Source organism: Salmo salar, chromosome 09 (assembly GCF_965601325.2).
Source record: "Salmo salar chromosome 09, fSalSal1, whole genome shotgun sequence".
Lineage (NCBI taxonomy): Eukaryota > Metazoa > Chordata > Actinopteri > Salmoniformes > Salmonidae > Salmo > Salmo salar.
This window is the reverse complement of record NC_138299.1, coordinates 138,112,529-138,139,386: the sequence shown is the minus strand read 5'-3', so window position 1 is coordinate 138,139,386 and position 26,858 is coordinate 138,112,529. Positions and strand designations below refer to the sequence as shown.

Here is a 26,858-nt window from a genome sequence, read left to right as displayed (position 1 = left end):
AATATTGTATGTCCTCAGCTTCCTTTGTAGGAGATTTCATGGAGCCTCGCCACAAAACGTATTGCATACTTGTATACTTTATCTGAACAAGACTGCCACCCTGTGTCCAATTTCTATACTACAAACCTTTGGTTATTACACAGTAATGTAGCTTACTGTATATCTGTATACTGCATGTGGATGAAATCTACTTTACTCCAACAGCATGTATGCAGTCACTTGGAGACTATTTACAGTGTTGTTTTTATCAACATTCACGTTTGCATTTGTACCCGCCAGCCTGTTCAAACACCTGTCCTCCAACAAGCATCAGGTCTACACTCCTCCTTGACAAACATACTCATTGCTATTATCGCAACAATCATCATGACTTTGTGGGTTGGATCTTGAAGTAAAGAATGTCACAATTGGCAGGGAATATGCCAGATGGCACGGCTAATAAATTAGCACCTTGTTAGTGTTCCTCGTGTACATTTTACACAATTTTACTTATTCCCATTGTGGCATTGGCACTGTAATAAGATTGTAGTACGATTACATTAACGTTAGCCTAGATACCCGTATGAAAAAACGATAACACTCGTTTTGTTGGGACAGCTGTCTTTTCAACGATTTTAGCTCATCATACACTTGAAGTTGCTACATTACAGGCTGCTATCAAAGTTGGCCGTTGACATTGAACAGTGACCAGCAGTCATTATGGGCACTTAACCCGTTTGAGTGAAGCGCATACCTCCCCTGAGTCTGACCCACCTCCCTCCAGTGGATGTCCGAATTTCTCTTCAGAGGTAGCTTCCAAAACAAGGTAAAACTTTTTACTTACTATTTTTTGGCTGGTCTGTATTTATCTCCAAAAAGTTACAAAATAAGGTATCAACCTAATGTTCTTTCAGATTTTAACGTTTTATGAGGAAAACATGAGGGCGTTGTGAAGCCTTACCCACAATGACATTTGTTCTTGACTTAACAGGCTTTTTATTCGCTGTCAATCCTCACTGTTCAGAAGGCAACACTTGTGAACGAATATGATTACAAGCTGCCTCAAATGTCCTAAGGCTCGACAGAAAATATCATACAATGAATTTAGACTTCAGAGACCTTTGCTGTGTATTCTTTATTATTCTTTATTTAGGCCACTTTTTGGTGGTGTTTTTCATGTCGTGGGCATGTGCAGGTGTACATCAAATATATATATAAATAATAATTATAAAATGTTTTTCTTTATAAGGCTGATCCCATTGTTGTCCTATATACAACAAACGTAAACTTATTTTAAAGAGCTTTAGGGCGTCTCTTTCTGAGAAGACATGAGTCTATGCAATTTAATTATCCAATTACACTAACATAGTTATGAGACAGATTAAGTAGGCAAAAACATCACATTGCACAAAACATTTCCTTTTATAAGTTATCACTGTTGTCTGCTACTAGGCTACTATATAAAAAAGCCTACCTCTGATTTATAGACAGTTCACACCCACAATATGACATTACGAAATGTCTTACATTGAACTATAATGTGAATAGCTAACATCAATGTCCAAATCCCTGAGACAGGACAGAGTTAGCATGCATTATGTGGCTTCCATATTCATGTATCTTTTTATCTGACAACATTTTAGCTGTATGCTTTTTAGCTGTTTGCCCAACATTTATAAGCCATTTTCACTAACAAGTCTTCACAAGGTTGCTGGTGTTGTAATTGCTGTTGATAATGAAGGACAAAGTATTCATAACTTCTATCAGATTTGACCTGAAGTCAACAGGAGGGGTAATCTCTGGTCAACTCAAGTTGTGTAGTATTTAACGTGCAAAAGTTGGATTTTGGATCAAGGATCATGTCTCTGAATATTCAATTGACAGTGAATTCTAGTGTCAACATCAATTTTCTTTTACTTTATCATCGATTTGGCGATAACAATACTTAAATTGTGTCTTTGAATGTAGCCTACTGGGTAGCACAAACTATAAAATGTATTTATAGAGATGTGATTGATTTAAGTAAAGCAGGCAACCTGTCTAAATTCAAACTAAGGGAAGTCAGCAGAATTTCATTGAGAAGGGAAAACAATGTTTGATTCTGAGCCAATTCTGAGCTTTTTTTCAGTAATTGGTCTTTTGATGAATCAGATCAGCTCTGAAAAAGATCTGATGTGAAAAGATCTGATGTGATTGGTCAAAAGACCAATTAGTGGAAAAAATATCAGAATTGGGCTGCCTGTGTGAAGGCAGCCAGTATGTCAGATGGTTTACACAGGAATAAATCCTTACCTATTTAGGGATTAATTATACCCAGCATCGGTATGGCAAAATTACGGTCATTCTGATTTCAACTGACTGCCAACTCAACATAGTCTTTTGTTTCTCAATGACTGTAAATCATGATTAATCACCTTATTTCACTCACTGTATGTGATTTATTTAACAAGGCATTGATCTCTCCAGTGTTCAGAAAAAACTAAAGCACATTAATTGAACCACTTTAGTCCAACTCTCCACCCACTGCACACCATCAGAGCTGTTTGTAGTTGAGAGAAAATAATGCAGAGTACACTTAGTCCATGTGACCGCAGAGGAAAATCACATTAACTTAAATTAATTACTGTTTGATCCAGCATGATTTACTGAATTGCTGTTTGATCCAGCATGATTTACTGAATTGCTGTTTGATCCAGCATTATTTATTGAATTAGTGTTTGATCCAGCATGATTTACTGAATTGCTGTTTGATCCAGCATTATTTATTGAATTAGTGTTTGATCCAGCATGATTTACTGAATTGCTGTTTGATCCAGCATTATTTATTGAATTACTGTTTGATCCGGCATGATTGACTGAATTAGTGTTTGATCCAGCATGATTGACTGAATTAGTGTTTGATCATGCTTGATTTACTGAATTACTGTTTGATCCAGCATGATTGACTGAATTAATGTTTGATTCAGCATGAATGACTGAATTAGTGTTTGATCCGGCATGATTTACTGAATTAGTGTTTGATCCGGCATGATTTACTGAATTAGTGTTTGATCCAGCATGGTTTTCTGAATTAGTGTTTGATCCTGCTTGATTTACTGTTCATTTAGTCTTCACAACATTCTCCATGCAGAGCCTAATCTTGACATGAAGAGGTGTATCACCTTACCTTGAATATTCATATCAACTCTGCAGATGCTAGCTACCTGAGCAATGCCTCTGAAGCTCTGAGCTTAGAGACAGACGCTGCCCATCACATCCCATCACTGACTGCCTCAACAGGCCACAAGGCCCAACTCCAGGCCCTTTCCATACCTGCCTGGGCGAGAGAGAGAACCTGAGTCACCATGATAGACTTGAGCCATCTGACGGAGGAGGAACAGTCGATGATCATGACTGTGCTGAAGAGAGACGAAGAGCTAAAGAAAGCAGAGGAGGAGAGGATCAAGTAAGTTTATGATAGCCATATTCTCACAGCTCTGAACCATGACTGGGATTAGAGTATTTCCTAGTTTTCACATCTTATTTTTACAGCATTAGTGTTGCCCCACTTAGCATCTCCACCCTCTAGCTGAAATTATAGTTATGTAATCAAATACATACTTTGTGTATTGCAAGTAAATATGCAATATTTTATTAGATAATGTTATGTTTTCAATATTGTTTTATTTTTTAGTGCCTATTCATTCCCTTTCATTCTGAGTAGAGTGGTTCTATGTCAACCTCCCCAACCTGTGTGGGAGTGGTAAACAGGCTAGTGAGGTGATGTTTGTTTGTCTGTCTGTAATATAATATCAACTCAGCCGGATACAGACACAGCCTCCACCACAGAGAGGCTTCAATGTGAGATAAGCAATTCGATTACCACTCCAATTCAACGTTACAGAACCACGTAGGAGAGAAAAATGCAGGCTCGATGGTCCGAAATAGATACCCTCAGAGGTAGAACACAGAGATACACCTCACTGCATTTAACCATGGAATCCTGAGGCACATCCACTAACTACATAAACAACCTTGTGTTGATGTATACTCAGACATACTTAGAATTTCTTGTCATGTCATTACACATTCAGACGTGCCAACTAAGGACAACTGGGTATCTTAAATTGTCTTAAGCCTTCTTGTCAAAGCAGTTCCACAGTGAGACAAAAGTCGAGAAACAAAGGCCTATTCATTCTGTAATGGAGTTGGCCTAACAAGTCTATTTCTAACAGAAGAAGACTGGAGACTGACTCTGTATGGTTGACTTGTCTGTGTACAGCTTTTGCCTTAGCGTAAAAGGATTAGCGCCAATCATGTGTAATACTGTGCTACCCCCTTTCACATGACCAGGGTTGTTTACATTCTCTTTTCCACCTTCTCCCTCCTTAATCCTCCACCCCCCCCCCCCCCCCCCCCCTTTTTGCGGACGACTTTGTCAATCATTTTGAAAAGAAGGATGACGATATCCGCTCCTTATTCACTCAACCTATAGAGTCCACTGGTCCCACTCACACAGAAGTACCCTACACCTTGACCTCTTTCTCCCCACTCTCTCCAGATGAAATCCAGCGACTAGTGAGGTCCGGCGCCCAACAACCTGCCCGCTCGACTCCATCCCTTCCTCCCTTTTCCAGACCATCTCTGGAGAACTTCTCACTTCCCTCATCAACTCATCCTTGACCACTGGCTATATCCTCTCTGACTTCAAAATGTCCCAAGTGGTTCCCCTCCTCAAGAAACCAACACTCAACTCCTCTGATGTCAAAAACTACAACCTGTATCTCTTCTTTATTTTCTTTCCAAAACACTTGAGTGTGCTGTCTCTCGCCAACTCTCTCGCTATCTTTCTCATAACGATCTTCTTGACCATAACCAGTCAGGCTTCAAGATAGGTCACTCAACCGAGACTGCTCTTCTCTGTGTCACGGAGGCTCTCCGCATCGCCGAAGCTGACTCTCTCTGTTCTTATTCCCCTAAATCTATCCGCTGCCTTTGACACCGTGAACCATCAGATCCTCCTCTCCACTCTCTCAGGGCTGGGCGTCTCAGGCTCTGCACACTCTTGGATTGCATCCTACGTGGCAGGCCACTCCTACCAGGTGACTTGGAGAAGATCTGTGTCTGCACCACGTACTCTCACTACTGGTGTCCACCAGGGCTCGGTTCTAGGCCCTCACCTCTTTTCTCTATACACCAAGTCACTCAGCTCCATCATATCCTCACATGGTCTCTCCTATCATTGCTATTTTTTCTCCTTCCCCCCTTCTGACACCCAGGTGGCGACACGCATCTGCGTGCCTGGCAGATATTTCAGCTTGAATGTCGGCCCACCACCTCAAGCTCAACAAGACGGAGTTGCTCTTCCTCCCAGGGAAGGCCTGCTCGCTCAAAGACCTCTCCATCACGGTTGACAACTCCACGGGGTCCCCCTCCCAGACTGCAAAGAACCTTGGCGTGATCCTGAACAACACTCTGTCATTCACTGCAAATATCAAAGCAGTGACTCGCTCTGCAGGTTCATGCGCTACAACATCCATAGAGTACAACCTTTCCTCACAAAGGAAGTGGTGTAGGTCCTAATCCAGAAACTTGTCATCTCCCGTCTGGACTACTGCAACTCGCTGTTGACTGGGCTCCCCACTTGTGCCATCAAATCCCTGCAATTTATCCAGAACGCTGTAGCCCACCTGGTGTTCAACCTTCCGAAGTTCTCCCATGTCACCCTGCTCCTCCCCACACTACACTGGCTTCCAGTCAAAGCTCGCATCCACTACAAGACCATGGTACTTGCCTACGGAGCAGCAAGAGGAACTGCCGCTCCCCACCTTCAGGCTATGCTCAAACCCTACACCCCAACCTGAGTACTATGTTCTGCCACCTCTGGTCTCTTGGTCCTTCCACCCCTATGGGAGGGCAGCTTCCGCTCAGCCCAGTCCAAGCCTTTCTCTGTCCTGGCACTCCAACGGTGGAACCAGCTTCCCCCTGAAGCTGAGGGCAGCAAGGTCTGTGTCCATCTTCCAGAAACATATGAAACCCTACGTCTTCAAAGAGTATCTTAAATAATCCCACAGCACCCACACTTCTCACCGCAACCCCCCCCCCAAAATGTAAAATGCAAAAGGAAAGATGATTCCTAACCCTGCTAGTGGCAAAACCTTTGAGATTCCCAATCATGTGCACTGTTTCTCTTATTGTAACAGAATTATGTTTCACACGAAAGTTGGCAAACAGCAAAGACGCTGTAGCTTTTCAAAGATGTCAGGTTCATCATCAAGTTCCAGTTTAGCCTTTTCTCTAGTTTGCATATTTAAAAAGTAAACAAATGCAATTAAATATTATTTGATTAGAAACCTGATATCACTTCCGTAATCGAATAAATTGTGTTATATAAACTCAGCAAAAAAAGAAACGTCCCTTTTTCAGCACCCTGTCTTTCAAAGATAATTCGTAAAAATCCAAATAACTTCACAGATCTTCATTGTAAAGGGTTTAATCATTGAAATGCTTTTTCAATGAACCATAAACAATTAATGAACATGCACCTGTGGAAAGGTCGTTAAGACACTAACAGCTTACAGATGGTAGGCAATTAAGGTCACAGTTATAAAAATGTAGGACACTAAAGAGGCCTTTCTACTGACTCTGAAAAACACCAAAAGAAAGATGCCCAGGGTCCCTGCTCATCTGCGTGAACGTGCTTTAGGCATGCTGTAAGGAAGCATGAGGACTGCCAGGGCAATAAATTGCAATGTCCGTACTGTGAGACGCCTAAGACAGCTCCACAGGACAGACAGCTGATCATCCTCACAGTGGCAGACCACATGTAACAACACCTGCACAGGATCGGTACATCCGAACATCACATCTGCGGGACAGGTGCAGGATGGCAACAACAACTGCCTGAGTTACACCAGGAACACACAATCCCTCCATCAGTGCTCAGACTGTCTGCAACAGGCTGAGAGAGACTGGACTGAGGGCTTGTAGGTCTGTTACATTTTTACATTTTAGTCATTTAGCAGACGCTCTTATCCAGAGCGACTTACAGTAGTGAATGCAGACATTTCATACATTTTTTTTTCTGTGCTGGCCCCCCGTGGGAATCAAACCCACAACCCTGGCGTTGCAAACACCATGCTCTACCAACTGAGCTACAGGGAAGGCTATGGGCACAAATGATGTAAGGCAGGTCCTCACCAGACATCACCGGCAACAACATCGCCTATGGGCACAAATCTACCATCGCTGGACCAGACAGGACTGGCAAAAAGTGTTCTTTGAAGAAAAAAAAATGTTTTAACCAGGTAGGCCAGTTGAGAACAAGGTCTCATTTACAACTGCGACCTGGCCAAGATAAAGCAAAGCAGTGCGACAAAAACAACAACACAGAGTTACACATGGGATAAACAAACGTACAGTCAATAACACAATAGAAAATCTGTATACAGTGTGTGCGAATGAAGTAAGGAGGTAAGGCAATAAATAGGCCATAGTGGCGAAGTAATTACAATTTAGCAATTAACACTAAATACAGGTGTGCAAAAGAGCAGAAAAAAAAACAAAAAAAGCATATGGGGTTGAGGTAAGTAGTTGGTTGGATGGGCTATTTACAGATTGGCTGTGTACAGCTGCAGCGATCGGTTAGCTGCTCTGACAGCCGATGCTTGAAGTTAGTGAGGGAGATATTAGTCTCCAACTTCAGTGATTTTTTAAATTTATTCCAGTCATTGGCAGCAGAGAACTGGAAGGAAAGGCGGCCAAAGGAGGTGTTGGCTTTGGGGATGACCAGTGAAATATACCTGCTGGAGCGCGTGCTACGGGTGGGTGTTGCTATGGTGACCAGTGAGCTGAGATAAGGCGGAGCTTTACCTAGCAAAGACTTATAGATGATCTGGAGCCAGTGGGTTTGGGGATGAATATGTAGCGAGGACCAGCCAACGAGAACATACAGATCGCAATGGTGGGTAGCATATGGGGCTTTGGTAACAAAACGGATGGCACTGTGATAGACTGCATCCAATTTGCTGAGTAGAGTGTTGGAGGCTATTTTGTAAGTGACATCGCTGAAGTCAAGGATCAGCAGGAGAGTCAGTTTTACGAGGGTATGTTTGGCAGCATGATTGAAGGAGACTTTGTTGCGAAATAGGAATCCGATTCTAGATATCATTTTGGATTGGAGATGCTTAATATGAGTCTGGAAGGAGAGTTTACAGTCTAGCCAGACACCCAGGTATTTATAGTTGTCCACATATTCTAAGTCCGAACCGTCCAGAGAAGTGATGCTAGGCGGGCGGGTGCGGGCAGCGATCTGTTGAAGAGCATGCATTTAGTTTTACTAGATGTTTAAGAGCAGTTGGAAGCCACGGAAGGAGTGCTGTATGGCATTGAAGATCGTTTGTAGGTTTCTTCACTGACAAGTCGCGTTTTTTTCTCACCAGGGGTGATGGTCGGATTCGCGTTTATCATCAGAGGAATGAGCGTTACATGAGGCCTGTACTCTGGAGCGGGATCGATTTGGAGGTGGAGGGTCCGTCACGGTCTGGGGCGGTGTGTCACAGCATCATCAGACTGAGCTTGTTGTCATTGCAGGCAATCTCAACGCTGTGCGTTACAGGGAAGACATTCTCCTCCCTCATGTGGTACCCTTCCTGCAGGCTCATCCTGACATGACCCTCCAGCATGACAATGCCACCAGCCATACTGCTCTTTCTATGCGTGGCTTTTTGCAAGACAGGAATGTCAGTGTTCTGCCATGGCCAGCAAAGAGCCCGGATCTCAATCCCATTAAGCACTTCTGGGACCTGTTGGATCGGAGGTTGAGGGCTAGGGCCATTCCCCCCAGAAATGTCTGGGAACTTTCAGGTGCCTTGGTGGAAGAGTGGGGTAACATCTCACAGCAAGAACTGGCAAATCTGGTGCAGTCCATGAGAAGGAGATGCACTGCAGAACTTAATGCAGCTGGTGGCCACACCTGATACTGACTGTTACTTTTGATTTGGACCCCACTTTTATTCAGGGACACATTATTCCATTTCTGTTTGTCACATGTATTTGGAACTTGTTCAGTTTAGGTCTCAGTTGTTGAATCTTGTTATGGTCATACAAATATTTACACATGTTAAGTTTGCTGAAAATAAACGCAGTTGACAGTTTGAGGACGTTTCTTTTTTTGCTGAGTTTATGAGGTGGCATTAGTGAGGAGTTGTGTTCAAACAGATATGCTGCAGCTTCAGATGGTTGCATGTGGTGGTATGGCCCTTTTGTGTGTCCAAGGTATTATGTTTCCCTCATAATATGAGAGTAGAGTTACACAGAACAACCATGAATAGAAACTAGTAATGGTGTCACTGTCTTGGTCAAACTCGCTTGTTCACTTGTTCACAGGCAAATATTGTATGAACTCTCAGTGCATATCCAGCTAAACAATGTTGTTACAAAGAAAACATCTTACTTAATCACCAACAACGAATTCTAAGGGAAATCATTGTTGAGCTTTCCCTCATTTAATACTGATTGAAGGAAATAAGTGTTTTCTCCTCCCAAAGAATGTGGAACTATTTGGCACAAGCTTTGTATTGTGTTCCCATGTCTATTGGTTTAGATTGTTAACTCATGTGGTGGTAAATGTACCTTTTCCCGTCAACGTTTAGCCTATAGTGTGTCTCAACCAAATAAAATGGTTAGCAGATGTTAATCGAATGTAGCGAAATACTTATGCTTCTGGTTCCGACAATGCAGTAATATCTAACAAGTAATCTAACAAATTCACAACGGCTACATTATACACACAAATGTAAAGGGATGAATAAGAGTATGTACATATAAATATATTGATGAGCAAGATGCAGTAGATGGTATAGAATACAGTTGAAGTCGGAAGTTTACATACACCGTAGCAAATACATTTAAACTCAGTTTTTCACAATTCCTGACATTTAATCCTAGTAAAAATTCCCTGTTTTAGGTCAGTTAGGATCACCACTTTATTTTAAGAATGTGAAATGTCAGAATAATAGTAGAGAGAATTAGTTATTTCATCTTTTATTTCTTTCATCACATTCCCAGTGGGTCAGAAGTTTACATACACTCAATTAGTATTTTGTAGCATTGCCTTTAAATTGTTTAACTTGGGTCAAACGTTTTGGGTAGCCTTCCACAAGCTTCCCACAATAAGTTGGGTGAATTTTGTCCCATTCCTCCTGACAGAGCTGGTGTAACTGAGTCAGGTTTGTAGGCCTCCTTGCTCGCACACGCTTCTTCAGTTCTGCCCACACGTTTTCTATAGGATTGAGGTCAGGGCTTTGTGATGGCCACTCCAATACCTTGACTTTGTTGTCCTTAAGCCATTTTGCCACAACTTTGGAAGTATGTTTGGGGTCATGGTCCATTTGGAAGACCCATTTGCGAACAAACTTTAACTTCCTGACTGATGTCTTGAGATGTTGCTTCAATATATCCACATCATTTTCCTCCCTCATGATGCCATCTATTTTGTGAAGTGCACCAGTCCCTCCTGCAGCAAAGCACCCCCACAACATGATGCTGCCACCCCCGTACTTCATGGTTGGGATGGTGTTCTTCGGCTTGCAAGCCTCCCCCTTTTTCCTCTAAACGTAACGATGATCATTATGTTCAAACAGTTCTATTTTTGTTTCATCAGACCAGAGGACATTTCTCCAAAAAGTACGATCTTTGTCCCAATGTGCAGTTGCAAACCATAGTCAGACTTTTTTTATGGTGGTTTTGGAGCAGTGGCTTCTTCCTTGCTGAGCGGTCTTTCAGGTTATGTCGTTATAGCACTCGTTTTACTGTGAATATAGATACTTTTGTACCTGTTTCCTCCAGCATTTTCACAAGGTCCTTTGCTGTTGTTCTGGGATTGATTTGCACTTTTCGCACCAAAGTACGTTCATCTCTAGGAGACAGAACGCGTCTCCTTCCTGAGCGGTATGACGGCGACTTGGTCCCATGGTGTTTATACTTGCGTACTATTGTTTGTACAGATGAACGTGGTACCTTCAGGCGTTTGGAAATTGCTCCCAAGGATGAACCAGACTTGAGGAGGTCTACAATTCTTTTTCTGGGGTCTTGGCTGATTTCTTTAGATTTTCCAATGATGTCAAGCAAAGAGGCACTGAGTTTGAAGGTAGGCCTTGAAATACATCCACAGGTACACCTCCAATTGACTCAAATGATGTCAATTAGCCTATCAGAAGCTTCTAAAGCCATGACATCATTTTCTGGAATTTTCCAAGCTGTTTAAAGGCACAGTCAACTTCTGACCCACTGGAATTGTGATACAGTGAATTATAAGTGAAATAATCTGTCTGTAATCAGTTGTTGGAAAAATGACTTGTGTCATGCACAAAATAGATGTCCTAACCGAATTGCCAAAACTATAGTTTGTTAACCGAAAATGTGTGGAGTGGTTGAAAAATGAGTTTTAATGACTCCAACCTAAGTGTATGTAAACTTCCGACTTCAACTGTACATATGAGATGAGTAATGTAGGATATGTAAACATTACTAAGGTGGCGTTATTTAAATTGACTAGTGATACGTTTATTAAATCCATTTAATTCAATGGCATTACCTAAAGGTAATTATTCAGAATCACACCCTTGACTGAACTGTGTTCTAGCCATGACCTCTGCTTCTGTAATGTGTTTAATGGGTAACCGTAACGTATACTGTAATGCACCTGTGTGTGTTTTTCCCATCAGGCAGCTGCAGAAAACCAGCGCCCCTGTGGAGAGCAGGCTCAAGTATCTGACAGGAGAGTGGTTTTACGAGGCCAAGTCTATGAGACACAGGGATAAGATCCATGGCTCTGAAATCATCCTGGCCTCCATGAAGCAGAGGAAAGCAGGTTCTTTAGGTGGGTCAAAAACACAGTTCAAACACTAATTAAGTGCTGCATACAGTAAGTCATTGTCACACAAAGATAAGCATGTGTGCAGTACACACATACTGCCGTATAATGAAAACGCTATACCAGAGTAGAATGTGTACGGAAGAGTGCTACCAAACCACACTGTTTTGAGTTCAAAGTCAGGCCGCAAAGGTACTGTATTTAGTACTAAACGCGTATTGCATCATGATTGCAAGGTATCCCGATATCTTTTCAACTGTACCATTATCTGGTTATAATGTCCATTCTATAACGCCCTTCTAACCAATCAGGAATGACTATTCAACAATGCTGTGGTATAAGTCAAGTTTATGATATCGAGTTGGTATGTACAGATCATCAGCAGACATGGGTTTTTGAGTTTATAGTGAGGGTACTGTAAGCACTTATTGTCTGTCTGTCTGTCTGTCTTTCTTTCTTGCAGATGGGTCTCTGTCCAGACCCAGAGCAGTCAGCGGTAAAGTCTCAGACATCACCCCCCCTCCAAAACCTGCCAGGCTCCTGGTGGCACCAACACAGCCCCAAGAGAACAGGTGAGCCAATGCACCCCTCCCACCCCTCTTTCCTCATCCATCCCTAACCCATTCCTCTCGCTACTGTAACCCATTAAATCAAATCAAATATATTTATATAGCCCTTTTTACATCAGCTGATATCTCAAAGTGCTGTACAGAAACCCAGCCTAAAACCCCAAACAGCAAGCAATGCAGGTGTAGAAGCACGGTGGCTAGGAAAAACTCCCTAGAAAGGCCAAAACCTAGGAAGAAACCTAGAGAGGAACCAGGCTATGAGGGGTGGCCAGTCCTCTTATGGCTGTGCCGGGTGGAGATTATAACAGCACATGGCCTAGATGTTCAAATGTTCATAAATGACCAGCATTGTCAAATAATAATAATCATAGTAGTTGTCGAGGGTGCAACAAGTCAGTAACACAAGCGTAAGTGTCAGTTGGCTTTTTCATAGCCGATCTTTGAGAGTATCGCTACCACTGCTGCTGTCTCTAGAGAGTTGAAAACAGCAGGTCTGGGACAGGTAGCACGTCCGGTGAATAGGTCAGGGTTCCAGCAGGTCTGGGACAGGTAGCACGTCCGGTGAACAGGTCAGGGTTCCATAACTGCAGGCAGAACAGTTGGAACTGGAGCAGCAGCACGGGTAGGTGAACTGGGGACAGCAAGGAGTCATCAAGCCAGGTAGTCCTGAGGCATGGTCCTAGGGCTCAGGTCCTCCGAGAGAGAGAAAGAAAGAAAGAGAAAGAGAGAATTAGAGAGAGCATATTTAAATTCACACAGGACACCGGAAAAGACAAGAGAAATACTCCAGATGTGACAGACTGACCCTAGCCCCCCGACACATAAACTACTGCAGCATAAATACTGGAGGCTGAGACAGGAGGGGTCAGGAGACACTGTGGCCCCATCCGATGAAACCCCCAGACAGGGCCAAACAGGTAGGATATAATCCCACCCACTTTGCCAAAGCACAGCCTCCACACCACTGGAGGGATATCTCCAACCACCAACATACCATCCCGGGACAAGGCCGAGTATAGCCCACTACCTAGTCTCATAACCATGCCTTAAGGCTAAGTCAGTATAGCAGTTCATCATGATTGATCAATCATAGTGCTTGCCTGCACAGAGTGAGTAAGATACTCAGGTGTTTGAACAGCTCCTGAGTCCTGTGGTGTGTGTGTGTGTGTGTGTGTCTTAGGTGTGTCTCGTGACTCAATTGGAGTCAACATAGGTGGTGCTCACTGTTTGCATGGAATCTGTCTGCTCTGTTATACTTTCAGGATGTGGTCTCACGAGGATAGGAGTCAGTCACTATGGGAATGCTATAAAAAGTGATTATTTTGAGAAGACGGTAATTCAATTTGATAGGCCTGTAATTTTACGTTTGGCTGTTATTGTACAGATAACGTGGCAGTATGATTCTCTGCCCAGTCACTTCTATTTTAATTGGTTCAAGTTCGGGAGGGGGGCTGCCAAGGGTTTGCGAAGGGAGGGGGTTTGGAAGATTTTGGAAATAGTTTCCTGAAAAATTTTAATTCTTATATCTTACACCACTTCCTAAAGTCAATACAAAGTGAAGTCTTGTAGTGTTTGGTGTGTTTGGCATGCTATGCATGAGGTCATATGGGCTGTGTTTACCTCCCTGAGTCCCAGTGGGCAGCAGCCAGCTCTCTAGGTGAGTCGGCTCTTCCACAGCCCTGCCTCCCTTTGATGTCACAATTAATCACATGTGAGCAGGCATCAGTTATGCAGGAGGCGTGTTCACTGAACAGCCAGTCACAGAGGTGCTCAGGAATTTAATGAGGAAATGCAAATAGGCCACAGATTCCAGTACAGTGTATCGTGGTGCTCTGAGGGCTACTCATTTATAGTATACAACCCCAATTCTATTTTGATAGTGGTCATTCTGTCTTTTTTTTGCAGCGAAAGCCTCAGTGCATCAGATGCAGAGAAAGAGAGACTAAATTCAGTGGTGCGCTCCCCGGGAAGGGTATGTGAGATTTCATTTGCAGAGAATATATGTGAAGCATGAACAGAATAAACAAACAAAGGATTTTCATCTTGTTCTGATTTACTTCTGTTTTTCCAATCACCATATCACAGTATGACAGTATTATGAAATATAGAACCATAAACCAATTGCATTTCCTAATCATGTTCTTCTCTTCTCATTCCAGCCAAGGCACAATCCTTTTAATCGAGCATCCCTTATTCTGGAGATAGAGAAGACAGAAAAACAGTTATCCAATGGAAATCAAGAGGCTGAGAAAGCATCTGAAACAGGTTAGAGTGCAGTGCATACACCTTTTTACACAATCAAGCATTATGCAAACATACAGGTAAATAGAAGAAAAGGAGGTTGAGTCAAATTGAGTAACCTGATCTTTCAGGATGCTATGAGAACCTATTTTGGCTGATTCACAATAGTGATTTACAAATGTAGGATCTTCATTTGGTCATTATTTTGTTGCTCAGAATGTTCCTGGACTTCAGATGAGCTTTGTGATTTACATAAATTCTGAAAAAACACACAGTTATATTAACAATATTGCACTTTTCATGGAGCCACCTTTTGGCTAGCTAATAGCATATTCACGATCAAGCAACATTATGAACTAAACGTTCAAATCCTTTTGCTGCAGGATTATTTTAACTCTGGCAATATATGTAAAATTAAGATCCTGCATCTGTAGTATGTTGATACTGATGCCAACCAGGCCTGTGATATGGCAAGAACTTATCACAGTAAATAATCATCATCTCCTCCATCATCTCTCACGCACACAGAGCCCGTATCTCCCCTGAAGATTCACATGACAGCAGACTCCACCAGTCACAACTCAGCAGGGTCTGCCACCTCCGAAGGGTCCTCTCTAGGATTCAGGCCTGTGCCCAAGAAGAGAACCTTCCTCTCCCGGCGCTCTCAGAGCTCTCTTACAGGCAGTGATGTCTCCGCCCCTGGGCAGCAAGGTCATGTAGCTGGGTCAAAGGTTACTGCCCCTGCCCCCCAGGGAAGTCTCCAACATGGCTCCTGCTGGGGCTCCAACCAGTCCAGCCAGGGGGCATTGGACGTTCAGTCACAGAAAATTACTCCATCTCCCATCTGTGAGTTACAGAACAATGCAACTCCAGTTTCTCCCTCTAGTCAGCAACTGAACACTTTGAGTCACCTCTCCCATAAGCCACTGAAGGATTTAACCCTAGTCTCCACCAATACTGAGCTGGAGAGAGAGAAAGAGGCCCTAGAGAGAGAGAAGAGAGCAGAGGAGCCCTCAGATAACTCAGTGAGGACTCCCTCTCTTCTTAGGGAAACTGAGAGTTCCAAAGTTCCATTGAGACCCCTGAGTGAGCCAAAGCCTCTCAGACTGTTGGACCTTAGACCAGCCACACACTCTGATAATGACAGACACACAGATAAATCCTACACAGGTGGTCAGAAGAGTCACGATGGTCTCATCCAGAGAGAGTTTGTCAGTGTGGGTCCTCCTCAGGGCAGAGAGAGGTCTGATGGTCCATTTTCAGAACCTCTGTCCATACCACTCTCTCCGAGTTCAGAACTAACAGCCCCTACTCACCACCAGCCTTCTCAGCATGCAGCCTTTCAACTCATTGAGATGCAGGACAAGGAGATGATAAGAACCTGCAATGTGGGCACCGCAATCAGACAGGAGGACCGTAGTCTGCCTCCAAGCACTGTAGGTAAGTCCAAAGACAGAAAGTGAGAATTCATGGAGCCCACACTACAATTTAAAACCAGTGTGAAAATGTATTCAAAGTCATTCAAGTGCTTGGCTCAAGGGTACTGTTTATACATGAACGTGATCAATCAATGGAATTCTCACTAATGATGAAGGGTATTACTAGGCCACGGTTGAAATGTCTAATCTTGAGTTTTTCAGCTTATTTTGTCATTCATCATAACACTTTCATTAACTTTCTTTTTTCAGCTCAATGGATGCATCATGAACTCCATAACCCTGGGGATAAGCCTGATAAGCATGTTCGTAAAAAACAAGTAGGGCACAAACCTGCCTATAAATCAGCCCCCCGTAGTCCCCAATCCACAGGGGAGGAGGGCGACTCCATATCTAAAGTCTTAGAGTGGTTCAGCCGCAGCACAGACAGCAATGACTGGCTGGAGACTGAAAGTGATCAACCAGACATGGAGGAAGACGTGATTGGCTCTGCAAAAACAGATACAGATGACCGGCCTTCCTTTGAGAGCAGGTCTCAGCAGACGGAGGGGAAAGCTCCAGAGATGAAGAGAAAGCTTCTACATGTTGACCCCAGCCTGGATATACAAAGTATTGGAGAAGGAGTGTCAGTATGTTTAACACCAGATGTAGAGGATGGATCTCAGTCTGAATCCTCTGTGAATCAACCTCTTGACCAGTCACCTCTGAATACAGAAAGATCATACCAGCCCAAGAGACGCATGTCTGAGGCTGAGAGGCTGAGAGCAGCATATAGGAAGGAGTTCAAGCAAGTGATGTTAGATAGAGAAGAGGATGTGATATATAGGCAAGAGGATGTGAAGAAGGTCAGTGGCCCTCCAGCCAAAGCTGCTGGACCACAGGTCACAACACAGGAAGTCAAAGAGAAGGAGGAGGTCCAAGATGAGAACCAACCACCCAAAATTTCCCACCTGAAGTCCTTCTGGGAGAAGGGCAACACCGGGCCCAAGATACTCATCAGCAGATCAATCACTGACAAAGGACAGAAACAAATGGAGAAAGAGAGAGAACTAGCAGAGAAGTCTCATAGAACTGTTCCTGGCCCAGAGTCATACAGTGTGGAGGGGTCGTCCAGGAAGAATCTCGGGGATGGAAAAGAGGATGAACGGTTAAGCCTAGATACTCAACAAAACTCTACTAGTCAAGATGTGAGAAGTGTTCAGCCGAGTGTTAGCCCTTACAAACAGGAGGTATACACACACAAACAGAGTGTTGTTATTGCTCCCTCTATAGAGATATGTACACTGCCAACCTGGGATGTTAGCTACACTCCTGCGGCTCAAAGTGAGAAGGATGATTTGACATTAACAGAAGAAGATCTCAGAAGATTCCCAATGACAGTAGACAGAAGAAGCTCAGAGGCAGAAAAAGTCTTCCTAACTAGACTCCATCCTCAGCCTGACACAGTGTCCCAGTCCAGACTCAGTCCAGAACCTCAGAGATTCTCCCCATCCACACTTAGTCCTCAGCCTGAGCTGCTCCTCCAGCCCACAGTTAACCCCCAAACTGTGAAGCTCTCACCTGCCATACCAAAACCCCAACCTGAAATGCCGTTCAGTCCCAATCCACTGCATGAACTACTCTTCCAGCCTGCAACCAGCCCAGACTCTAAGAAGTTCCATCAGTCTAGACACAAGGTTGAAAAAGAAAGTGAACAGTTTTCCCCCAAAACTCAGCAGAGCTATGTCAATGAAGAAACAAAGGAGGGTAAAGAATTGAAAAGAGATTTTGTGCATTCAAGTGTGTCCAGTAAAAAACAAGACCACAACATTACAGATAAAGGAAATAGCCCACACACTCTGAAGCAGGTTCCCCCTCGGCAGGACAGCAAGGCAGACAAGATAAAGCAGCTCAAGTGCTTCTGGGAGCAGGAGAAGAACAGGCCTATATTTTATACAGGTAAATCAAAAGAAGCAGGGGACTCCAGCATGACTCAAACTCCATCATCGGCCCCAGGAAAGCTGAATAAAAGGTTTACCAAGTCTGAGTTTGACCTGAGGTCAATCTGCAACGAATCAGACAGCGACCACAAAGGGGATTCCAACCTTTCCTCTGACAGAAAAAGACAGAATTTCACAGTCTTCACAATGAATCAAAGACTGGAGAAGTCGTCCCCAGGTCTTGGAGCAAACCGCTCGCAGTTTAAGAATCTTCGTAACTTCTGGGGTGAGGCCACTTCGAATAGCAGAGGGCCGATCTCTTCTGACGAACCCAAAAGCCTCAGAAAGAAGGAGCCAATGGATGCCCAGAACTCAATGCTTGAGTTAAAGCAATGTGTTGACCCTGATTTCTATAGCAAATCTTCCCCCAGCCAGTCACAAAAGGTCAGTGCTAGACCACCTTTGGATGAGAGCCGGCTTAAGAAAACATCTTCACCTTCTTCACCATCTTCTCCATCTCGCCCTCCATCTTTAGTCAGGGGGAACAAAGACAGAGAGCACCAGTCGAGGTCTAAATCGATTGGAGCGGGTTCAGGAGCTATGATTGACACTAAAGCGCACCAGTCAAAGTCTAGATCAGTTGGTGTGGGATCAGGAGCTATGATTGACACTAAAGCCAACTTCTCACCTCAAATCACCGTAGAGTCAGAGCTGCAAAGAGCCCCTGGGGCTCAGAACAGGGGCTCAGAACAGGACTTCACCAAAGAGGAAAAGGCCCTGAAGCCCCAAAGCACCTCAGGAAAGGAATCTTGGTCTCACAAAGCTAGAAAAGACAGTTTTGGAAACTCAAGTGGAAGTGGACGTGCAAGTTCTCTTCGGCGTGCCACCAGTATGTTCACATTAGACATGAATGAGGAACAGGACCAAACTTCTCTGTTGTACCCTAAAAAGACACTAGATATTAGTGCTTTTCAAGCGAAAAGGACACAGGGTAGACGACAGAGTGCTGACAAGCAAGCACTTCTTGGTCCAAGGAGGTCCTCAAAATCATCAGACGAGTCTGAATCTCTGACCCCTCGCGCTCGGGCCTTTGTTCCCAGAGACTACCGCCATTACCTGGGGATCACAGAGAAGACCAGCGTCCACACTGCTCTGGCCCTGGCAGTGAAGGAGCAGAAGGAGGGAGAAGGCCCGCCTGGGGCTGAACTTGACCTGAGTGGTGGGCTTGTCAGATCCAGCACCCTAGTGGACTCAGAGGAGCGCTACAGCAGGAGGAACAGCAAGATAACCCAGCGCCCCCTGGCCCTCTGGTCAAACCAGGGCAGCACTGACACAGGACATGAGTCATCATTCTGTGCCTCTGAGAGAGCATCGAGCAGCACATCTGAAACTTGGTCTAACGCCAGGATAAGTTCAAATCGTGAGTTTTGATGATCTACTGTATACTGTAACACCCTGTTGTCTTAGTACAAGTGTTATGTAACCTGTGTTATTTCATGAGAACATACAATATTTATTTGTTTATCTGGGTTCCATGTGAAGTCATCTACTTGTAGATGTTTTTGTAGATGAGGCAGCATCCAGGATGCAGTGTCCTTGGCTATCTGTGTCAGTGTAAATAGAGTGTGTGCAGGGAATCAGCTGCCTGTGTTTAATTTGTGGGTTGGACGATAGGCTTTTGTAACTTTATTGACATCACATGGTTCTCTAATAGAGCCAACAGCCAAGTAGCCAAGTTTTTTTTTGCTTGAGTTAAGCATTCCAGTTCAGGATAGATCTAGAACATTCTTGAGTTAACTTTTATGAGTGATGATATTTACAATATAGCCAGTAAAACAAATTATTTTCAACAACCTCAAATATATTTTTCTCTTCCAACTGAAAAACTCTAGAGAAGCTTGTAAACACCAGACTACATACACTGAGTGTACAAAACATTATGAAAACCTGCTCTTTCCATGACATAGCTTTCATCTGGATTCACCTGGTCAGTCTATGATCCCTTATTAATGTCACTTATTAAATCCACTATAATCAGTGTAGATGAAGGGAAGGAGACAGGTTTAAAAGGATTTTTAAACCTCGAGACAATTGAGACATGGATTGTATACTTGTACCATTCAGAGGGTGAATCGGCAAGATAAAAGATTTAAGTCCCTTTGAACGGGGTATGGTAGTAGGTGCCAGGTTGAATTGCTGCTGGGTTTTTCACACTCAACAGTTTCCCATGTGTATCAAGAATGGTCCACCACCCAAAGGACATCCAGCCAACTTGACACAACTGTGGGTAGCTTTGGAGTCAACATGGGCTAGCATCCCTGTGGAACTCTTTCGACAACTTGTAGAGTCCATGCCTAGGCAAATTGAGGCTGCTCTGACGGCAAAAGGGTGCAACTCAGTATTAGGAAGGTTAATGTTTTGTACCCTCAGTGTAAATGATCAGTGTAAAGAGGCCGCATGTAATGTTTTTTTTAACACGTCCATGTGTGGTCTTTGTTGAAGTCATCTGCATGTACAGTATGAGCAACTCTTTCTCTAATTTCTGATATTTTAGGTGACAATTATGATGACCATGTACAGAAGGCATTGAAGAGAGCTCAGGCCCGCCCACGAAATCTGGCCAAAAGTCTTGAGGACATCACAGCATCCATGCCACCACGTGAGAAATGTCCCTTGTCTTCTCAACCACTATACAAGCATTATAGGGGTGCTGTCAGGATGGCTTAGGTACCAGTATTAATGCAGGTTGGGGTGAAAAAGTAATGTTGTCTTTGTTTTCCACCATTCACTACAGGACAAGATAGAAGGCTAGCTCCTCTTGATGACATCAGGCGAAGCAGTGATGGTTAAGATTTGTTATGTTATTTGCCTTTGGATCGATATTGGGTTAGACAGTTTATACCAAATATAATGTAGGGGTTTATTATTCTATGTTGTAGAATGCTAGCATTGTTGGGTAATTCAATAGCTACAGTAAGTGATCTATGATAAGGTTAATCAAATCAAATTGTATTGGTCACATACACATGTTTAGCAGATGTTACTGTGGGTGTAGTGAAATGCTTGTATTTCTAGTTCCAACAGTGCAGTAATATCTAACACTTCACAACAATACACACAAACCTAAAAGTAAAATAATGGAATTAAGGAATATATAAATATTAGGATGAGCAATGTCAGAGTGGCATTGACTAAAATACAGTAGAATAGAATACAGTATATACATATGAGATGAGTAAAGCAGTATGTAAACATTATTAAAGTGACTAGTGTTCCATTATTTAAGTGGCCAGTGATTTCAAGTATATGTATAGTTGAAGTCGGAAGTTTACATACACCTTAACCAAATACATTTAAACTCAGTTTTTCACAATTCCTGACATTTAATCCGAGTAAAAATTCCCTGTCTTAGGTCAGTTAGGATCACCACTTTATTTTAAGAATGTGAAATGTCAGAATAATAGTAGAGAGAATGATTTATTTCAGCTTTTATTTCTTTCATCACATTTCCAGTGGGTCAGAAGTTTACATACACTCAATTAGCATTTGGTAGCATTGCCTTTAAATTGTTTAACTTGGGTCAAACCTTTTGGGTAGCCTTCCACAAGCTTCCCACAATAAGTTGGGTGAATTTTGTCCCATTCCTCCTGACAGAGGTGGTGTAACTGAGTCAGGTTTGTAGGCCTTCTTGCTCGCACATGCTTTTTCAGTTCTGCCCACACATTTTCTATAGGATTGAGGTCAAGGCTTTGTGATGGCCACTCCAATACCTTGACTTTGTTGTTCTGAAGCCATTTTGCCACAACTATTGAAGTATGCTTGGGGTCATTCTCCATTTGGAAGACCCATTTGCGACCAAGCTTTAACTTCCTGACTGATGTCTTGAGATGTTGCTTCAATATATCCACATAATTTTCCATCCTCATGATGCCATCTATTATGTGAAGTGCACCAGCCCCTCCTGCAGCAAAGAACCTCCACAACATGATGCTGCCACCTCCGTGCTTCACGGTTGAGATGGTGTTCTTCGGGTAGTCTGACTTTTTTATGGTGGTTTTGGAGCAGTAGCTTCTTCCTTGCTGAGCGGCCTTTCAGGTTATGTCGATATACGACTTGTTTTACTGTGGATATAGATGCTTTTGTACCTGTTTCCTCCAGCATCTTCACAAGGACCTTTGCTGTTGTTCTGGGATTGATTAGCATTTTTCGCACCAAAGTACGTTAATCTCTAGGAAACAGAACGCGTCTCCTTCCTGAGCGGTATGACGGCTGCGTGGTCCCATGGTGTTTATACTTGAGTACTATTGTTTGTACAGATGAACGTGGTACCTTCAGGCGTTTGGACATTGCTCCCAAGGATGAACCATACTTGTGGAGGTCTACAATTTTTTTGCTGAGGTCTTGGCTGATTTCTTTTGATTTTCCAATGATGTCAAGCAAAGAGGCAATGAGTTTGAAGGTAGGCCTTGAAATACATCCACAAATACACCTCCAATTGACTCAAATTATGTCAATTAGCCTATCAGAAGCTTCTAAAGCCATGACATCATTTTCTGGAATTTTCCAAGCTGTTTAAAGGCACAGTCAATTTAGTGTATGTAAAGTTCTGACCCACTGGAATTGTGATACAGTGAATTATAAGTGAAATAATCTGTCTGTAAACAATTGTTGGAAAAATGACTTTTCATGCACAAAGTAGATGTCCTAACCGACTTGCCAAAACTATAGTTTGTTAACAAGAAATTTGTGGAGTGGTTGAAAAATGAGATTTAATTACTCCAACGTTAGTGTATGTAAACTTCCGACTTCAACTGTATATAGGGCAGCAGCCTCTAAGCTGCAGGGTTTCGTTACCGGTTGGAAGCCACCTAGTGATGGCTATTTAACAGTATGATGGCCAGCACCTGTACTGACCTCGCCTTCTGGATGATAGTGGGGTGAACATGCAGTGGCTCAGGTGGTTGTTGTCCTTGATTATCTTTTTGGCCTTCCTGTGATATCAGGTGCTGTAGGTGTCCTGGAGGGCAGGTAGTTTGCCCCCGGTGATGCGTTGGGGATACTGCACCACCCTCTGGAGAGTCCTGCGGTTGCGGGCGGTGCAATTGCCGTTCCAGGCTGTGATACAGCCCGACAGGATGCTCTCAATTGTGCATCTGTAAAGGTTTCTGAGGGTTTTAGGTACCAAGCCTAACAATTAACTTCTCATCCCTCTCTTTGTTCTGTCCTCCCTCAGCATCTACCCTCCCCTCTCCCTCCTCATCCCTCTACTCTGACACTGAACATTTGAAGAAGATGAGCAAATCTGTTCCCTCGTTCCTGCAAAATGAGGTAAAGTCACTGCAGCTTTATCCCATGCAAGCACTTTAGGTCAAAGAACACTGTATGTCTGTATGTGCACTGGGCATTCTAGCTCTGCTGTCTGTGTTCTAGAGCGATGGCAGAGACACTGACTCTGCCTCTGAGGACAGTTACCATGGAGGCAGGCAGAACACGGGCAGATCTATGACTAAACTCAGCAGCTCCTCTGGCATGGCATCTGTGTCCTCTGTATGTTCACTTCACGCATGCCCTGCTAACACGCAACCACTGTTCACATTCAAAGCATGCACATTTTCTGCCTAACCAAGTTTAACTGGCATTTTCTATTGGCAACTATCATGATTATACAATATTAACAGTCTTATTAAATCTCTTAATTGTCCCATTAACCACAAATATGATAGTTTTTCACATCCTGACTTTGATAAGAACTGCCTGCCGGGCTATGGTTTTATGTAAACTGTTTAAACGTTTTTAACTCTGTGTGTGTGTGTGTGTGTGTGTGTGTGTGTGTGTGTGTGTGTGTGTGTGTGTGTGTGTGTGTGTGTGTGTGTGTGTGTGTGTGTGTGTGTGTGTGTGTGTGTGTGTGTGTGTGTGTGTTAGCTGAGTGGCAGTGTGATGACAATGTACAGTGGCGACTATGGAGGTGTGGAGGTGCAGGGGAACATCCAGTTCTCCATCAACTACGTCCAGAAGCTCAGGGAGTTCCACATCTTTGTGGCTCAGTGCCAAGATCTGGCGGCCGTCGACCCCAAGAGGGGCCGCTCTGACCCGTGAGTATAGTACCACTATTACACTAGGCCCCTGATTGGATTCCTTATGGTCCTTGAATATTGGGAATATATAGCCTTGCTTTCTTATTTACTACTCCATAATTGATTGGACACTGCTGAAATACATGGTACTTTGTGTGTATGATTCTTGTGTTTCTTGTCGTAGGTATGTTAAAAGTTACCTGGTGCCTGACAAAGCCAATCTAGGGAAGAGGAAAACGTCTGTGAAGAAGAAGACTGTCAACCCCATTTTCAACGAGCTCCTCAGAGTAAGAGATTTTCTAAAAACTCTATATGATTTACGTTAGAGTAATGTATTTTTACACATACATCAGGTCTGACATAAAGTGCTTTAGCAAAACCTCTCTCTCCTGTTCCTTCATCAGTATCGGCTTCGTATGGAGTACCTTCGAACTCAGACCCTCATTCTCTCTGTCTGGCACCACGACACCTTTGGCAGGAACAGTTTTCTGGGCGAAGTGGATGTGGACCTGTCCAAATGGGAATTTAACCACACCCAGATGAACTACTTAGCTCTGAAATCCAGGGTAAGACAACAACACAACTGCTTTGTCTGTGTACTGGTCTCATTCAGTACTGTACTAAAACAATAATCCAAGACTGAAATCCATATCTCTGCTTTTGTTATTTATTTCAATGGCTGTGCATGTTAGTATTGTTTGACATGACATGTGTATGCTGCTATACACAGTAGGTTGTGGAGGTGTGAGTGTGGTTTGGAGTGTGTCCAGTGAGGTGGTGGTGCTATATCGTAAATTGGGGTACTCTCTGTGCTGACTGTCTTCCCCTGGCCTCCTCAGCCCGCCTCCAGTCTGCAGCCCTCAGATGACAGAGGGGAGATGAAACTGGCCATACGCTTCCTGCCTCAAGTCTCCCACAGTAAGAGTCTGTACGCCTCACGTCTTAACTGTAACCAGTCTCTATAAGCAATTTATTATATAGAAAATTGATATTTTATCAAGAAAATGTGTTGCTTTCGTTAACTAGTTACCTTACATTAAAATATGACTTTTGTGCAATAGAAAGCTAGTGTACACGTTCACTGAACCATGCTTGATTCTGACCCCTAGGCCTAGGCAAGGACCCCCCCTCTAACAAAGGTGAGGTTCACATTTGGGTGAAAGACTGCAAGAACCTTCCCCTCATCAGAGGGGCCACCGTCGACCCATATGTCAAGTGGTACGTACGACACATGCCATAAATAATATCAACATTTGAAATGTATGAATGGCTAAATATGATCAAGGAGAACTACAGTATCTGGGGAGAACAGAAGATGTGGAGGCCCATCAAAGACATATTCCCTTCTTAGCCTCGATTTCCAGCCTTTCAAATTTGCTTTTCTCAGGATAGTTGTAGGTTGTTTAAGTAATATTTCTGAAACAATTGCCTGACTTGTGAGACTATCTCCTTCGTAGCTTCGTGCTCCCAGACACGAGCAGAAAGAGTCGTCAGAAGACACGGGTGCTGAGAAGGACGGTGGAGCCGGTGTTTAACCACACCATGGTGTACGACGGCTTCAGACAGGAAGACCTGAAGGAGGCCTGTGTGGAGCTGACTGTGTGGGACCGTGACAAGTTGGCTAGTAACTTCCTGGGGGGTCTAAGACTGGGGCCTGGCACAGGTACTAATGGAATTTCTATTACATTTTCTCGATTTCTCCATAGAAACACGTTCATTTTATTCAATTGATTTCAATGGCTAAGCCTAGATTCTCTCCATCTCTCCATACAGGCAGAAGTTATGGGGCAGTGGTGAATTGGATGGACTCGAATTCTGACGAGGTAGCTCTATGGGAACGAATGATGACCTCTCCAAACGAATGGGTGGAGGATGTGCTGCCACTGAGAATGCTGACCACAGCAAAGACTGTGCTAAAATGAGAACGACTCTGTGAGAAAGGCTTCAACTTGCCACAGTTCAAGTAACATTGTTGCTTTTTATATTATATACTGTGATGTGTAATCTAGATTAATCAAATACATTTTATATTGGAATATATAGGAATGAAGAAGCACTTGTAAAAATCTACTTAACAAGTTGATGATCATATATATCTTTAATACATTTATGTTATATTAATGATAATCATACAAGCCAAATATTATTATTATTATTATTATTATCATCATCATCATCAGCCAAAACACACTTATTTTTGGTGTTTAATCCTCAATTACAAGAAGTTTACTCACTCCATTATTTATATTTGTTATGACAGAATTTTCCATGACGAATGTACATCCTAACATTATTAACCACAATTAAAGAATGTGCAATGATGAGTATTCAGTGTTTTGATCATTGATAGTTAGTCCAGAAGATGTGAAAAGTTTTAGTAGCTCCATGGTCTGTCTGTGTGTGGGGATGATGTACAGTCTACTCTGTACCCATCTCTTCAGACATAACTGCCTGAGTAACGGCCCTCACTGCATGTGACTTTGTTCATGGTCTGCCAGATCAGTTTGGCCAGAAAGCACTAAGCGCACTGCATCAGCAGCCCCACCAGGTGGACCAACACACAAACAGCAGGACTATTATTTTACCATGCACGGTCAGGAAATTGTTGGTTTGGGAACCTGTGACTGATTTTCATTATTTTCAAACTGTTGGTAACATTCTGGAATGGGATCTTTTTGGTAGACAATCAGTTGAAACAAGGCATTTTGTCTTGTTTCATTACCTGTATATTTTTCATTGAGGGTAAGTGAATTTATGTCCTACTGTATCTGAGGACCTCTCATAGA

At 43.2% G+C, this 26,858-nt stretch overlaps 1 protein-coding gene across 2 annotated transcripts; it reads left to right on the top strand.

The window, feature by feature from the left end:
* Nucleotides 1-398: 398 nt before the first annotated feature.
* Nucleotides 399-26,399, top strand: LOC106613012 (uncharacterized). 2 transcript variants are annotated; one of them, XM_014214837.3, is made up of 19 exons: nt 400-805; nt 3,172-3,424; nt 11,685-11,839; nt 12,297-12,405; nt 14,308-14,374; nt 14,562-14,667; nt 15,172-16,083; nt 16,332-19,418; nt 20,553-20,657; nt 20,793-20,843; nt 23,232-23,326; nt 23,429-23,545; nt 23,921-24,090; nt 24,257-24,359; nt 24,477-24,638; nt 24,912-24,990; nt 25,182-25,290; nt 25,530-25,735; nt 25,846-26,399. In XM_014214837.3, the coding sequence occupies exons 2-19, from the start codon at nt 3,324-3,326 to the stop codon at nt 25,992-25,994; spliced, it is 5,883 nt and encodes a 1,960-aa protein (XP_014070312.3). In that variant the 5' UTR covers nt 400-805; nt 3,172-3,323; the 3' UTR covers nt 25,995-26,399. The 2 variants fall into 2 exon arrangements, with proteins under 2 accessions (XP_014070313.3, XP_014070312.3); XM_014214838.3 differs by lacking the exon at nt 23,429-23,545 and having other exon boundaries at nt 399-805.
* The last annotated feature ends 459 nt before the right edge of the window (nt 26,400-26,858 follow it).

Bases quoted from the DNA above. Each gene is read 5' to 3' on its own strand.
- LOC106613012 (XM_014214837.3), top strand. From the start codon at position 3,324: ATGATAGACTTGAGCCATCTGACGGAGGAGGAACAGTCGATGATCATG. The intron at 24,091-24,256 runs GTGAGTATAGTA...TTCTTGTCGTAG, and splicing joins AAGAGGGGCCGCTCTGACCC to GTATGTTAAAAGTTACCTGG. The intron at 24,360-24,476 runs GTAAGAGATTTT...TTCCTTCATCAG, and splicing joins TTTTCAACGAGCTCCTCAGA to TATCGGCTTCGTATGGAGTA.